General features: G+C 40.2%; 1 protein-coding gene across 10 annotated transcripts in view; it reads right to left on the bottom strand.

Annotated features, from left to right (window-relative positions):
- Positions 1–14,588, bottom strand: part of LOC134995897 (zinc finger protein 768-like) — a 923,052-nt gene that overhangs the window by 53,124 nt on the left and 855,340 nt on the right. The window contains exon 28 of one of the 10 annotated variants that reach the window (XM_063951156.1): positions 9,862–9,897. The exons of 8 other annotated variants lie outside the window; for them this stretch is intronic. In XM_063951156.1, coding sequence (XP_063807226.1) covers positions 9,890–9,897 — 8 coding nt within the window. In that variant the 3' untranslated portion in view covers positions 9,862–9,889. Of the gene's footprint in view, positions 1–9,861; positions 9,898–12,989; positions 13,895–14,588 lie in introns of those variants that run through there. One more of the 10 variants, XM_063951149.1, reaches the window with a different exon arrangement.

The following is a 14,588-nucleotide window of genomic DNA, read 5'->3' as shown; positions in this document are numbered from 1 at the left end:
CCATTACTTTCCTTCTTGGTCAAGTAACCCTTACATAGCCTGGAGGTGTGTTTGGGGTCAGTCTTGTTGAAAAACAAATGATGGTCCCAGTAAGCGCAAACCAGATGGGATGGCATGGCGCTGTAGAATGCTGTTGTAGCCATGCTGGTTAAGTGTGCCTTGAATTTTGAATAAATCACCAACAGTATCACCAGCAAAGCACACGCACACCTCCATGCTTCACAGTGGGAACCACACTTGCAGAAACCATCCACTCACCTTCTCTGCGTCTCACAAAGACAAGGCGGTTGGAAGCAAAAATCTCAAATTTGGACTCATCAGAACAAAGTACAGATGTCCACTGGTCTAATGTCTATTCCTTGTGTTTCTTGGCCCAAACAATTCTCTTCTTCTTGTTGTTCATCCTCAGTAGAGGTTTCTTTGCAGCAATTCCACCATGAAGACCTAATACACGCAGTCTCCTCTGAACAGTTGATGTTGAGATTTGTCTGCTACTTGAACTCTGTGAAGAATTTATGTGGGCTCTAATCTGAGGTGCTGTTAAGTAGCGGTTTCTGAGGCTGGTAACTCTAATGAACTTATCCTCTGCAGCAGAGGTTACTCTTGGTCTTCCTTTCCTGGGGCGGTACTCATGACAGCCAGTTTCATCATAGCGTTTGATGGTTTTTGCAACAGCACTTAAGGATACTTTCAAAGTTCATGAAATTTCCCGTTATCGACCGACCTTCAAGTCTTAAAGTAATGATGGACTGTCATTTCTCTTTGCTGAGTTGAGTGGTTCGTGCCATAATATGGATTACAACAGTAGTCAAATAGGGGTGTCCACTGTGTACTAACCCTACCTCTGCACAACACAACTGATGGTCTCAAACACATTAAGAAGGCAAGTAATTCTACAGATTGACTCTTGACAAGGCACACCTATTAATTCAAAACCATTCCAGGAGACTACCTCATGAAGCTGATTGAGAGAATGCCAAGAGTGTGCAAAGCTGTCATCAAAGCAAAAGGGGGCTACTTTGAGGAATCTAAAATATAAAAATAGTATTTTAATTACCTACCGATAATTCCTTTTCTCGTAGTCCATAAGGAATATTGAGGAATTTAGTCAACGTACTGAGGTGGGCGCCCAATATCCCTTATGGACTACGAGAAAAGGATTTACCGGTAGGTAATTAAAATCCTATTATCTCCAGCATCTATAAGGGATATTGGGGAATCTAGTACGATGGGAATGTCCCAAAGCTTCCAGAATGGACGGGAATGTGCGGAAACTGCTGCAGCACCGCCTGCCCAAACTGGGTATCCTCTCTGGCCAGGGTATCAAACTTGTAGAACTTCACAAAAGTGTTCTTCCCCGACCAGGCTCGGCACAGTTGCAAGGCCGAGACTCCACGGGCAGCCTCCCAGGAAGAGCCCACCAATCTAGTACAGTGGGCCTTCAGACACTTAGGAACAGGTAAGGCTGCCGACACATAGGCCTGTTGAATAGTAAGCCTAAGCCAACGAGCAATGGACTACTCCTAAACAGGACAACCCTTTTTCTGCACATCTTAGAGCACAAACAAAGAATCCGTCTTTCTGATCCGAGCTGTTCGCTTGATATAGATCTTCAAGGCTCACACAGCATCTAACGCCTCTGGAGGAGCCAGAATTTGACGGAACCACAATAGGTTGATTCAGGTGAAATGCAGAAACAACCTTCGGCAGGAACTGCTGTCTGGTGCGGAGCTCCGCTCCGTCCTCGTAAAAGACCAAGTAGGGACTCTTACACATTAAGGCCTCCAATTCTGAGACAGGTCTAGCAAAAGCCAGGGCCAGTAACATCACCGTCTTCCACGTGAGGTACTTGTCTTCAACTGTCATCAGAGGTTCAAACCAGGAGGACTGTAGAAATGCCAACACTACATTCAAATCCCAGGGTGCCGTAGGCGGCACAAAAGGAGGTTGGATGCGAAGTACTCCTTGCAAGAAGGTCTGAACTTAAGGCAACACTACCGATTTCTTCTGGAAGAAAATGGAGAGCTGAAATATGGACCATAATGGAACCCAGACGTAAGCCCTTATCCACACCAGCCTGCAGGAAACATAAGAAACGTCCCAAGTGGAACTCTGCAGGTGGATATGTGCGTTCCTCGCACCAAGAGACATACCTCTTCCAGATATGATGATAATGTTTTGACGTCACAGGTTTCCTGGCCTAAACCATGGTAGCAATAACCTTTTTGGAAAGGCCCTTGTGAGCTAGGATGTTCCGCTCAACCTCCATGCTGTCAAATGAAGACGCCGTAAGTCCGGATAGACGAACAGACCCTCTTGAAGATAGAGGCCAAGGGTCTTCGACGGACATGTCCAGAAGATCTGCGTACCACGCCCTCCGAGGCCAATCAGAATTGCCTGGTCTCCTTGACTCCAGATTCGCTTGAGCACCCTTGGGAGCAAGGGAATCGGGGAAACAGGTAGACCAGCTGGTACAACCAATGCGACGTCAGTGCATCCACTGCCATCGCCTGAGGGTCCCTGGTTCGTGAGCAATACCAGTGAAGCTTCTTGCTGATTCGAGAAGCCATCATGTCTATTTGCGGGCAGCCCCACTGGTTGATTACCTGCTGGGACACCTGCTGGTGGAGTCCCCACTCCCCCGGGTGGAGATCCGCTTCCCAGTTATCCACACCCGGAATGAAGACTGTCGACATTGTTCTTGCATTTCTTTCTGCCCAGAGGAGTATTTTTGACACCTCTCGCATGCAGGCTCTGCTTTTTGTCCCTCCTTGTCGATTGATGTACGCCACGGCTGTGGCGTTGTCCGACTGTACTTGGATTGCGTGATCCCTGAGTAGAGGAGAGGCCTGAAGCAGAGCATTGTAAATTGAGCGAAGATCCAGAATGTTGATCGGAAGGAGGCTTTCGTGGGCTGACCACCTGTCCTGGAACAGCCAAATCATCCGGAGCATCTGTAGATGTGATCTAACCACTTGCTTAGGAGATCCAACTAAAATGTTCTGGCATGGAACTTCCCAACAATCTTATGCAAAGATGGATGGACACTAGGTCGGAGCACCATGCGGACCATCTCCTGAGAGCAGTGAATCATTTTTCACTTGGACTCCTGACTGCACAGAGAAGTGACTATTCTCAACAGAATTCAGTAAGTAATCTGAAACTAGATTTAGTAAAGTGTATAATATTGAAGCTAGCAACTTTTAAATATTTCAAATTGTGCTTAAATGTCTTTCCTTATCTTGTTTATTCGCTTATATATAGTATGAACTAAAAACTATTTATAATTAGGCGAGCAAAAAATTGTATGCGTATGGAAATGTCTGATTCAGAAAGAAGTACTTAAACTGGCAATATGCTGTCAGTAAGTGATCATTTATATTCTCCATTTCTAACATATAGATATTTTCATTAAAGGTTAATATCAATGTCCATATTATCCACTGCTATGTAAATATAGGAGTTTAGGAGGCTGTTAACTGGGTTCCTTAAGAGGTGTATGATCAAAAACACTTAAAATAAATTGACTGTCACCTAAATGTGCAGTTCTAATTAGTAAGTGATTATCTAACTATTTTAAACCCATATATAGGATTGGGGTATATATGTCACCAAATGTTTATACCTTTAACATTATCTAATTGCAGGATTCCCGGTGATTATCGTCTATTTCTAAAAACGCCATGTTAAGTGTAATCTACAATAATGAACATCTAATCGCTCTTTAGTAAGTACCAAATACTAATAGATTATCTACTATCTACAGTACCAATTGGTCAGTTCTAGTTTCTTATATTATGTCATCTAACAGGTCAGTCTTATTACTAAACAACCGATAATAACCTTTTTGAAAAAAATTGGTTGTGTAGAAAAATAGTAAGTATCCCTATATGGGTTATCTTTAACTAAATCGTACCTATTCAATGTCTTTCTACTGTATATCATTACCTAACTAGTGCTAAGTTGTAAAATAATCATCACTGTAAAATAATCATCACTGTTATATTTACTCTAGAGTGCAATCCTTTGTAGAATGTGTAATTAACATGTATAACACTTACAGATAAATTGTAAGAGAATACTATCAAGGACAATGAAAAATTGTATAATAGTGTACCTTGTCTGTATAGACGCCCTATTTTCTTTTCCCAAACCAGCCCTGACGAAGTTGCCATAGACAAAACGCGTTGGTTGAACACTGTCATTGTTACACAAATGTATCATATTAGCTCATTATCTTGAGAAAAATTAATACTCAGAGTTTGTGAATTGTTTTAACTTTTGTTTTATGGCTATTAAATTGTTTTAAATGCATCTTTGAGTAAGAATTTTTGGGTGTTCTCAGAAAAACTGAAAAAGGGAATCAATAAGCAAAATCATGTCACTAATAGTGTATTCCCCACTTAATTTACTGGATGAGAATTCATTTTTCACACATCACCAATAGAGCCCCCCTTCCCGAAAAATAAACATAAAAAAAATATATATATATATGTGTATGTATATATATATATATATATATATATATATATATATATATATATATATACATACACAGGTTGAGTATCCCATATCCAAATATCCTGAAATACGGAATATTCCGAAATACGGACTTTTTTGTGTGAGAGTAAGATAGTGAAACCTTTGTTTTTTGATGGCTCAATGTACACAAACTTTGTTTAATACACAAAGTTATTGAAAATATTGTATTAAATGACCTTCAGCCTGTGTGTATAAGGTGTATATGGAACATAAATGAAGTGTGTGAATGTACACACACTTTGTTTAATGCACAAAGTTATAAAAAATATTAGCTACAATTACCTTCAGGCTGTGTGTATAAGGTGTATATGTAACATAAATGCATTCTGTGCTTAGATTTAGGTCCCATCACCATGATATCTCATTATGGTATGCAATTATTCCAAAATACGGAAAAATCCCATATCCAAAATACCTCTGGTCCCAAGCATTTTGGATAAGGGATACTCAACCTGTATATATATATAGTTGTTTTTGTTACCGACACTGCGCTTGTATCACTTTTAACCCCTTTTACTTTAAGAGGATAGTTTGAGCGGTAAAATCGGCTACTAAAACCCTGAAGATAGCCCTATGCTGGGATTGGGCCAAGGAGATAGAGATATATAGAAAATTATCTACAGGGGCGCCTAGTTGGAGTGTAACACTTATTTTTGACCAAATTCTTTTCTATATAGACAAAACCGTTTCTTAATACAACAAGAATAACCATTAATAGCATTTATTAAGAACATGCGTTTTACAACCATTAAAACTTAAAAAATTGTATTTCTTCAATCAAATACAGTATTTTAACAGCTGAAATTCTTTAATTAACAATGTGCTTTTCAGGCTAGGTGTTTCTGTTAATTTCAGATGTAACAACTTGCATGTCACTCAACGCATTTCGTCCAAATTGACTTTATCAGGGATGTCTTTTAAAAAAGGATATACAGATTCAAATAATATTACAACAATCACAATACTCCAACTCGTTAACGCATTCATTTTACATTAATATAAAATATTAACACAGATTATCTGATTTAAATTCTATTTAACTTATGTGCATATTTCACAGGTTATGACTGCTTCATTCAATCAATTTACACAGTAATTGTTTACAGGACTCTAGGACTGAACTTCCAATGTACATATATATATATATATATATATATATATATATATATATATGTATAGACATAATAGGCACTCCAAATAAATCAGGATAACCACGGTGCCTTCCTCAAATTGTATATACAAGCAGAGGTTCCCTGGGTGGGTATATGGCAATCCCCCCAATGGCAAACAGGAACCAGGCGGCACTCGTTGGATTTGATGAAAAAAATAGTGTATTAAAGATGAAAAAGCATGGTAATCAACACGTTTAAATGGAGATAAATAATAAGTAATATTGTGCACATTAAGAGTAAAGGAGTATGCATATTTGTACACAGATGTGTATACATATAGGTTTATAAAATCTTTTTTATTAAATATCAAAGCACTAATATTGGAAAACTATACACTAAATAGAACTTAATTATTGTTTGAATAGATTTACACTTTGATTGAATCTACAGTAAATACAGACAGGGCACAGCACATTGTATTTAAATAGTAAGTACATTAGAGTCTTAAATATTGTAATTGAGGTATAATTGAAATTTGATGAGGTAGTAAAACTACTTATTAATTAATTTTGTAGTTTCAAGTGGGCATTTTGGAAATCCATCCCAAAAAATTCCCCACACCAAAACTGTCAAAGGTGTTATAAGTGGTCTGAGTACTATTAATTCTCAATATTTAAAATATCAGTTAACAAAAGCGTGATTCATTTTTCATTAATATACATTGTTTAAAAATAGCAACAACTTATTTGGCCCAGAGGAATCAGTCCTATTTGGGAAAACCAGTAAGAACAATTTTACCTGAGAGAAGTAAAATAATCTGCAGATGGCCATCAAATTGTCAATATGTATTGATGTAATGTTCTTAAAAATATATGGGGTGATTTAAATACAAATTGAGCACCATCATGTGTGACCATTGACTTATATGGGTAATATTATGCTCAAGTAAGACATTTGAGACAGAAATTACACACAACAAATGCAAATATATGCTTTATTTTTCTTATTAATATTAAAGGTTAATCAAATTAAACAAATTTATTAGAAATGGAAACTATTGGTGAACTTTAACCATTATATATGCTAATGTACTCTTCTTTCTTCTACTTGTTCCTCCTCTTATCTTCAAGAATTATATACCGTATTTTTCGGACCATAAGACGCACCTAGTTTTTAGAGGAGGAAAACAGGAAAAAAAATATTCTGAACCAAATAGTGTAATATAATATTTAATAAACTATAACAGAATAGCATTTGAACTCAACAGTGGCATTAAGAACCATTATCACTGTCATTAACAAAGGTTTGAGTACGGTACTCTAGTTTTATGGAAACCCCAAGAACTCATCATCGCTAGAGTCAGAATTTATGAAGCTCATTTGCTCACAATCACTGACATCACTTTCTTCGCTGTCTTCATATAAGATACCGTCTTCACTTCCATCTAAGGCATTGGTAATGCCACATTTTTTGAATGAATATACAACAATCTCCTCCTTCACTGAGTCCCATGATCTTTTTACCCATTCACAAACTTGAGTGATGGTGGGCCTCTTCATTCGTCCAGTAGGTGTCAGATCATGATTACCAGCAGCTATCCATTTGTTCCACTCTTCTCTCATAAAGACCTTAAATGGCTTGTTGATGGAAACATCAAGAGGTTGCAACTGGCTGGTAAGACCTCCGGGAATTACAGCTAGATGAGTCTTCACTTCTCTGAAGCACTTTTTTGTTGGTTCGCTAATATTTGCTCTAAACTGGTCAAGCACTAATAAAGCAGGTTTTTTCAGAAGTCCTCCAGGACGTTTGGCCCACACCTTTTCAACCCATATTCTCATTCCATTTTCATCCATCCATCCTTTGTCATGTACATGTACAACAACTCCTCGCGGAATCACTTCTTTTGGAAATGTTTTCCTCTTGAAAATCAACATGGGTGGCAATTTGGTGCCATCGGCACAGCAGGACAACACAGTAGTGTAATGGGTCTTCTCATGCCCTGAAGTTTTCACAGTGATGGTTTTGGCACCCTTCAGATCTACAGTCCTATTAGATGGCACATCAAAGGTTAGCGGGACTTCATCCATATTCCCAATCTGGCCAATTTCAAAGCCATTTTTCTTCCTAGCATCAATAACAAATTTATGAAAGGACAGAATTTTAGATTCATACTCTTTTGGCATTTTTTGCGCAATTCTAGTTTTGGTCCGCATAGCAAGACCACATCGCTTCATAAATCTGTAGCACCATGTTGGTGATCCTGTAAAATCCTGAATGCCTTTCTCTATAGAAATGCGTTTCGCTTCAAATATGATCATTTTTGTTGAGACAGAGAAGCCATTATTCCGGTGACGTATGATCCATTCTTTCATGTCCACCTCCAACTGTGGCCACTTTGCAACATGCCCACGGAAAGTGTGCTTACTTTTATCTGCTTTTTGCAGCTGATCCTCCTGTTTCCTCCACTCTCTAATCATTTTTTCAGTTGGAGGAGGTCCAAAATGTCTCTCCGCTGCTCTGTTTCCATGCTCCTTAGCATATTTTACTACCTCTAGTTTAAAAGGATTTTTATATGCTAGCCTTTTCTGCTTTATCATCCTTGCAATGGTCGCGGATTGGCCTCCCTAGTTTTCACCGACTCCTACAATACAGAAGATAAGCCTGCCTCAGTGTCTAATGTGGCTGGGTTCAGCTCAACTAGAATATGATAGCACAAACAGAATCTACGGTATCTATCACAGCAACCGCTGCATCTCTGCCACCCTCCTTCATCCCTCATCGTATATAGCGCAGCAGATTCCGTTACAGTGTCTTATATAGCGCAGCAGATTCCGTTACAGTGTCTTATATAGCGCAGCAGATTCCGTTACAGTGTCTTATATAGCGCAGCAGGTTCCGTTACAGTGTCTTATATAGCGCAGCAGGTTCCGTTACAGTGTCTTATATAGCGCAGCAGATTCCGTTACAGTGTCTTATATAGCGCAGCAGATTCCGTTACAGTGTCTTATATAGCGCAGCAGATTCCGTTAGTGTCTTATATAGCGCAGCAGATTCCGTTACAGTGTCTTATATAGCGCAGCAGATTCCGTTACAGTGTCTTATATAGCGCAGCAGGTTCCGTTACAGTGTCTTATATAGCGCAGCAGATTCCGTTACAGTGTCTTATATAGCGCAGCAGATTCCGTTACAGTGTCTTATATAGCGCAGCAGATTCCGTTACAGTGTCTTATATAGCGCAGCAGATTCCGTTACAGTGTCTTATATAGCGCAGCAGATTCCGTTACAGTGTCTTATATAGCGCAGCAGATTCCGTTACAGTGTCTTATATAGCGCAGCAAATTCTTTTGCGCTTTACAATTGTAAATAGAGATAAAACAAATTGGGTAACAACAGACAGACTTGGAGGTAAGAGGGCCCTGCTGCAAGCTTACAATCTATACTGTAGACACAGACATCAGCTTTACAGGCCATTTACAGAGAATACGGTACACAGATTTTTCTGGGACAGTGTGTGACAGAGGCAGCCACACAAGCACAGCCATAGTCACAGTACAGAGCAGACGAGAACCTTTTTACCTCACAACATACAGTATTAGGAACTTTAAAAAAAATCCCCATTCATTATAAATTGAAGCAGCATCATGGCTCTTCACTTACTACCACTACTATACCAGTACTGTATGGTAGTATATGGGTACCTTAAGAAAGAGGTGAGGGGGGGGGGGGGGGGGGAGTCACTTTATTGTGGCAAATGTGTACAGATGGTTCCCCGCATCCAGCCCGAAGCACACTACTCTGAGGACTCGGAGGAGGCGAGGGGAGGGAGCGGAGGAGCCACGTGATGCCGCCTCTCAGATGACGGCGAGGCGGCAGCAGCAGCAGTACCGTACTTTGGAGGAGGCGAGGGGAGGGAGCGGGGGAACCACGTGATGCCGCCTCAGATGACGGCTAAGCAGCAGCAGCAGCAGACCCGCCGCTTCCCGCACTCGTAATTGCTGCCTCTCCCACGCAGTGCGCTCCCACCCAGCACATTGAGAGCGCATTGAGAGCTCTCCATAAGGTTTTTACTGTTACCTATATGTTTTTATGTTACTCGGACCATGTTATTCGGACCATAAGACGCATGTACTTTTCCCCCCATATTTTTTTGGAGAAAAAGTGCGTCTTATGGTCCGAAAAATACGGTATATATATATATATATATATATATATATATATACATTGGAAGTTCAGTCCTAGAGTCCTGTAAACAATTACTGTGTAAATTGATTGAATTAAGCAGTCATAGCCTGTGAAATATGCACATAAGTTAAATAGCATTTAAATCAGATAATCTGTATTAAGATTGTATATTCATGTAAAATAAATGAGTTAACGATGTGGATTATTGTGACTGTTGTAATATTATTTAAATCTGTATATCCTTTTGTAAAGACATCCCTGATGAAGTCAATTTGGACGAAACGTGTTGGGTGACATGCAAGTTGTTACATCTGAAATTAACAGAAACACCTAGCCTGAAAGGCACATTGTTAATTAAAGAATTTCAGCTGTTAAAATACTGTATTTGATTGAAGAAATACAATTTTTAAAGTTATAATGGTTTTAAAACTCATGTTCTTAATAAATGCTATTAAAGGTTATTCTTGTTGTATTAAGAAACGGTTTTGTCTATATAGAAGAGAATTTGGTCAAAAACAAGTGTTACACTCAAAGTAGGTGCCCCTGTAGATAATTGTATATATATATATATATATATATATATATATATAGAGAGAGAGAGAGAGAGAGAGAGAGAGAGAGAGAGAGAAGTATAATCTCTTAAAACAAGGGAGAGAAAGGCTCTCACCAGTTTTTCAGTCCAAAGCCACAGCCATAAAGAAAGTAGTGTTTTATTCTTATCCACAGTCAATATATAGCTCCAACGTTTCGGTCCCATTGCAGGACCTTTGTAAAGGATCAACATCACAGCCAACTGGACAAAAAAAAATAAAAAAACACATAGAGGGGACAAACTACACATCAGTGTGCAATGTGTTTGTTTGTCCCCTCCTCTCTATGGTTTTTTTGCATTTTTTTTTCCAGTTGGCTGTGATGTTGATCCTTGACATAGGTCCTGCAATGGAACCGAAACGTTGGAGCTGTGGCTTTGGACTGAAAATCTGGTGAATGCCTTTCCCTCACTTGTTTCAATGGATTATACTTTTTTTGTATATTGGGTTAGCCACACTACGTGGAGAAACCTTGTGAGACACCCCAGTGGTTATAGATGGTTGGGTGAGAGTGCTGGACCCGCAGATTGAATATATATATATATATATATATATATATGTACACATACACACACATATACATATACCGTATATATTTATGTACATTATGATTGTGTTGCCTATTATTGGGTGCTATGTACTATTGTAATTTCGTCTGTCAATTTGTTTTGACTGATGACAATAAACTAAACTTTGAATATATATAGATACTTACTGTTGTATCTACCTTTCACTTACTGATTGTTTCGTTTGGGTACGGTGAAGCGGTGGAGTCTTAACCACAGACCATGAAATACATCTATTCACAAAAGTGGTTATATATTTAAGGATATAGTAAATGTAATATACATAGTATCTTGGCATAAAAATAAACAATATTCATCGGTGGATTTTCCAAAGTAGGCCCCATGATATATAAATACTAATAAATACTTGGGTGGAGGCACTTCGTTTTAAAGGTAGCTCATTCGTTAAATTTGTAGCTCATGAGCCTGGTTATATAAAGAGTGGTCTACACTTGTATGACATAGATTACATGCAGAGGAAGGAGGGGCTGCCTGTGCCAGGTGACAGGTTACATGGTACCTCTGTGGCCAAACTCACTTTGGTATAAAAGGGAAATGATTCATCAGTTCAGAATATATAGTAATTTGGAAGTAGAATATAAAAACCATCAACATAATGTTATGTGTTATGTGTGGAGCCACACTAAATAGAACAGCACATTGCATACTATCTGATCAGGCAAACATACATAGTGATGGGTATATCTTAGGTGTATCCTTTTTAGTATGTTACTATGAAGCGTGTCTGTTCACAGGCCAACCCTCTACATGGGCAATAATAGCAATAAGGGTTTTCAACGCTTCCTCGTGAGTGATAAGCTACACTGTTGTGTCTATAGATTCAGACCATAATATAGGTGTCCTCCCCAGTTATGTCACTCATTCCTTGTGAGACAATAGGCTGCACTGTCATGGGTATTGCTCAAACCAACAAAATGGCTGCCACCGCTATGTGACGGAAGAGAACACAATTAAAGAAGAGAAGTATAAAATTATAATTCATTAGCTACAAACTTTGATTATATTTAATGTTCCACAACAGAATAAGCACAAATGCTGTTGTGCAACGTTACCAATTAATTTTTGCGCAAAAGTTCCAGTGTTACCAATCCGTCCTGGATTTATGTGGGAAACTGCTGCAAGATCTGACATGAGGTGGGTGGAAGGGGTACAGATTATTATCCTACAGGATGGGATTAAATGTATAATATGAGGGGTAGAGGATGGCAAGTTTAGAGAATCATTCCCTGGGTTGGGAGGGAGCGCGGCCTTTTCCGCTCAGCAAGTGGACATGACATTTCCAACTCCTCCAAAATGGTGGAAATCGGACCTCATCCTAAACTTCTGATGTGTGCGCACTTTCTACCTTCCAGTTGTTATTTTCTAGGAGGATAAAGAACCAAAGTAATCACTACATTCATATATAGAAGTAACATAGGCCCTCATTCCGAGTTGTTCGCTCGGTAAAAATCTTCGCATCGCAGCGATTTTCCGCTTAATGCGCATGCGCAATGTCCGCACTGCGACTGCGCCAAGTAAATTTGCTATGCACTTAGTAATTTTACTCACGGCTTTTTCATCGGTCTGGCGATCGTAATGTGATTGACAGGAAATGGGTGTTACTGGGCGGAAACAGGCCGTTTTATGGGCGTGTGGGAAAAAACGCTACCGTTTCCGGAAAAAACGCAGGAGTGGCCGGAGAAACGGAGGAGTGTCTGGGCGAACGCTGGGAGTGTTTGTGACGTCAAACCAGGAACGACAAGCACTGAACTGATCGCAGATGCCGAGTAAGTCTGAAGCTACTCAAACTGCTACGAGGTGTGTAATCGCAATATTGCGAATACTTCGTTCGCAATTTTAAGATGCTAAGATTCACTCCCAGTAGGCGGCGGCTTAGCGTGAGCAACTCTGCTAAAATCGCCTTGCGAGCGAACAACACGGAATGACCTCCATAGTTTTGATGTCTCTTTGCTCTCATGTCCAATACAACCAAGAAGTAATTCATGTGATTGTTTTATTGTATCCAGTATTCAAATTATAAGATGAATCTATAAATGAACACAACGTCTTCTACATGTGCAGGACTGAGGACCAAAAATGTAGTCCTGCACCTTATAATGCATTTGCCGGAAAAAGATAACCACTTTTCTTTCTAGTTCCTTAAAACAAGCCTTGTTATGCATGTGACGGGCAGTTTATTCACCTAGACCGGTGTGAACTTCCTGATGTCGACTAAGATGTGAGCTGGTAGAAAAGCAGCGGCTGCATTGGAAACACACATACGGCCTCTCCCTGGTGTGAGTGCGCTGATGCCTGACAAGGTCGCCTTTCCGTACAAAGCATTTGCCACATGCTATGCATGAAAACGGCCTCTCGCCAGAGTGAATCCGCTGGTGCATAGTTAGAGCAGACCTGAATTTAAAACAGCTGCCGCACTCCAGGCATAAAAATGGTCTCTCCCCGGAGTGAGTGCGCTGATGCTGGACAAGGTCGACTTTGTGGACAAAACATTTGCTGCATTCGTAGCACTTAAACAGCTTCTCACTAGAGTGCAGCCGCTGGTGCTTAGTAAGAGTAGATTGGTTGGTAAAACATCTCCCGCACTCCGAGCACGGAAATGGCCTCTCCTCGGTGTGAGTACTCTTATGTGACTGGAGACGTGACCTCTGATGAAAGGATTTCCCACTGTAACAATGAGACAGTTTGTACTCTTTGTGACATCGCTGGTGGGCAGCAAGAGCCAATTTGGAGGTGAAACGCACTCCGCAGACCGAGCATCTATAAAGATTACTGGCGCTATGCGTTTGCTGATGGGTGACGAGGGCTGAATGATTAGGGTAACATTGCTGACACTCCGAGCACTGATGCATCTTCTCAGGATAGTGTGCGGAGGCGTGCGGACCTGTTGGGGACAAAAGTACTAAGATAAACCCTCTATAATTCACCGGGTGGGTTGTGTCATCACCATGATGTGCGATAAATTATACATACTTATGTACAACTTATGCACAACTCAGATATCCACTTTATACACCTTATTCAGCATCACTGTCCTTTCCACATTACATTGGGGTTAGTTTAGCTAGTGCATATTACAAGTGTAAAAGTGGGTGACACGGCCATTCTATTTACACTGGCACAATGGAAGCAGCCATCTCTCATTATACACTACTAGAGCCTTCTCCCTGGTGTTAGAGCCATTGTAGCCAATGAGTGGTGAAGACACCAAGAAGAAGGGGACGGAAAGACAGAGGAATGTCCATGTTACATTGTTATATGGGATCCCAATCTGTCCTGGGGATATCTCTCATCATACACCACCGCGTCTCAGATAACTCTATGCATCTGGCAGTAACGGGGAGAATCCGCTCCTCCTCCTGCCCTATCCTATGGATGATCAGCCCCAGCACTGTGAGACGTAATAGCATTTGGCCTGTGACTCACAGTGATGGCGCTGGTATGACGCAGTGTTGGATTATGGCGGCCTGTGTGCTACTTAGAGGCCTGGGGGAAATGGGAGGCTTCATAGCCACAGATCTAGGACTCCAGGCGACACAGATTGCCCTGGAAAATTGGGGGAACGTATTCTACATAAT

The sequence above is a fragment of the Pseudophryne corroboree genome, chromosome 2 (assembly GCF_028390025.1).
Source record: "Pseudophryne corroboree isolate aPseCor3 chromosome 2, aPseCor3.hap2, whole genome shotgun sequence".
Taxonomy (NCBI): domain Eukaryota; kingdom Metazoa; phylum Chordata; class Amphibia; order Anura; family Myobatrachidae; genus Pseudophryne; species Pseudophryne corroboree.
The sequence above is the reverse complement of the archived record's forward strand: the minus strand, read 5'-3'. Positions and strand labels throughout refer to the sequence as shown.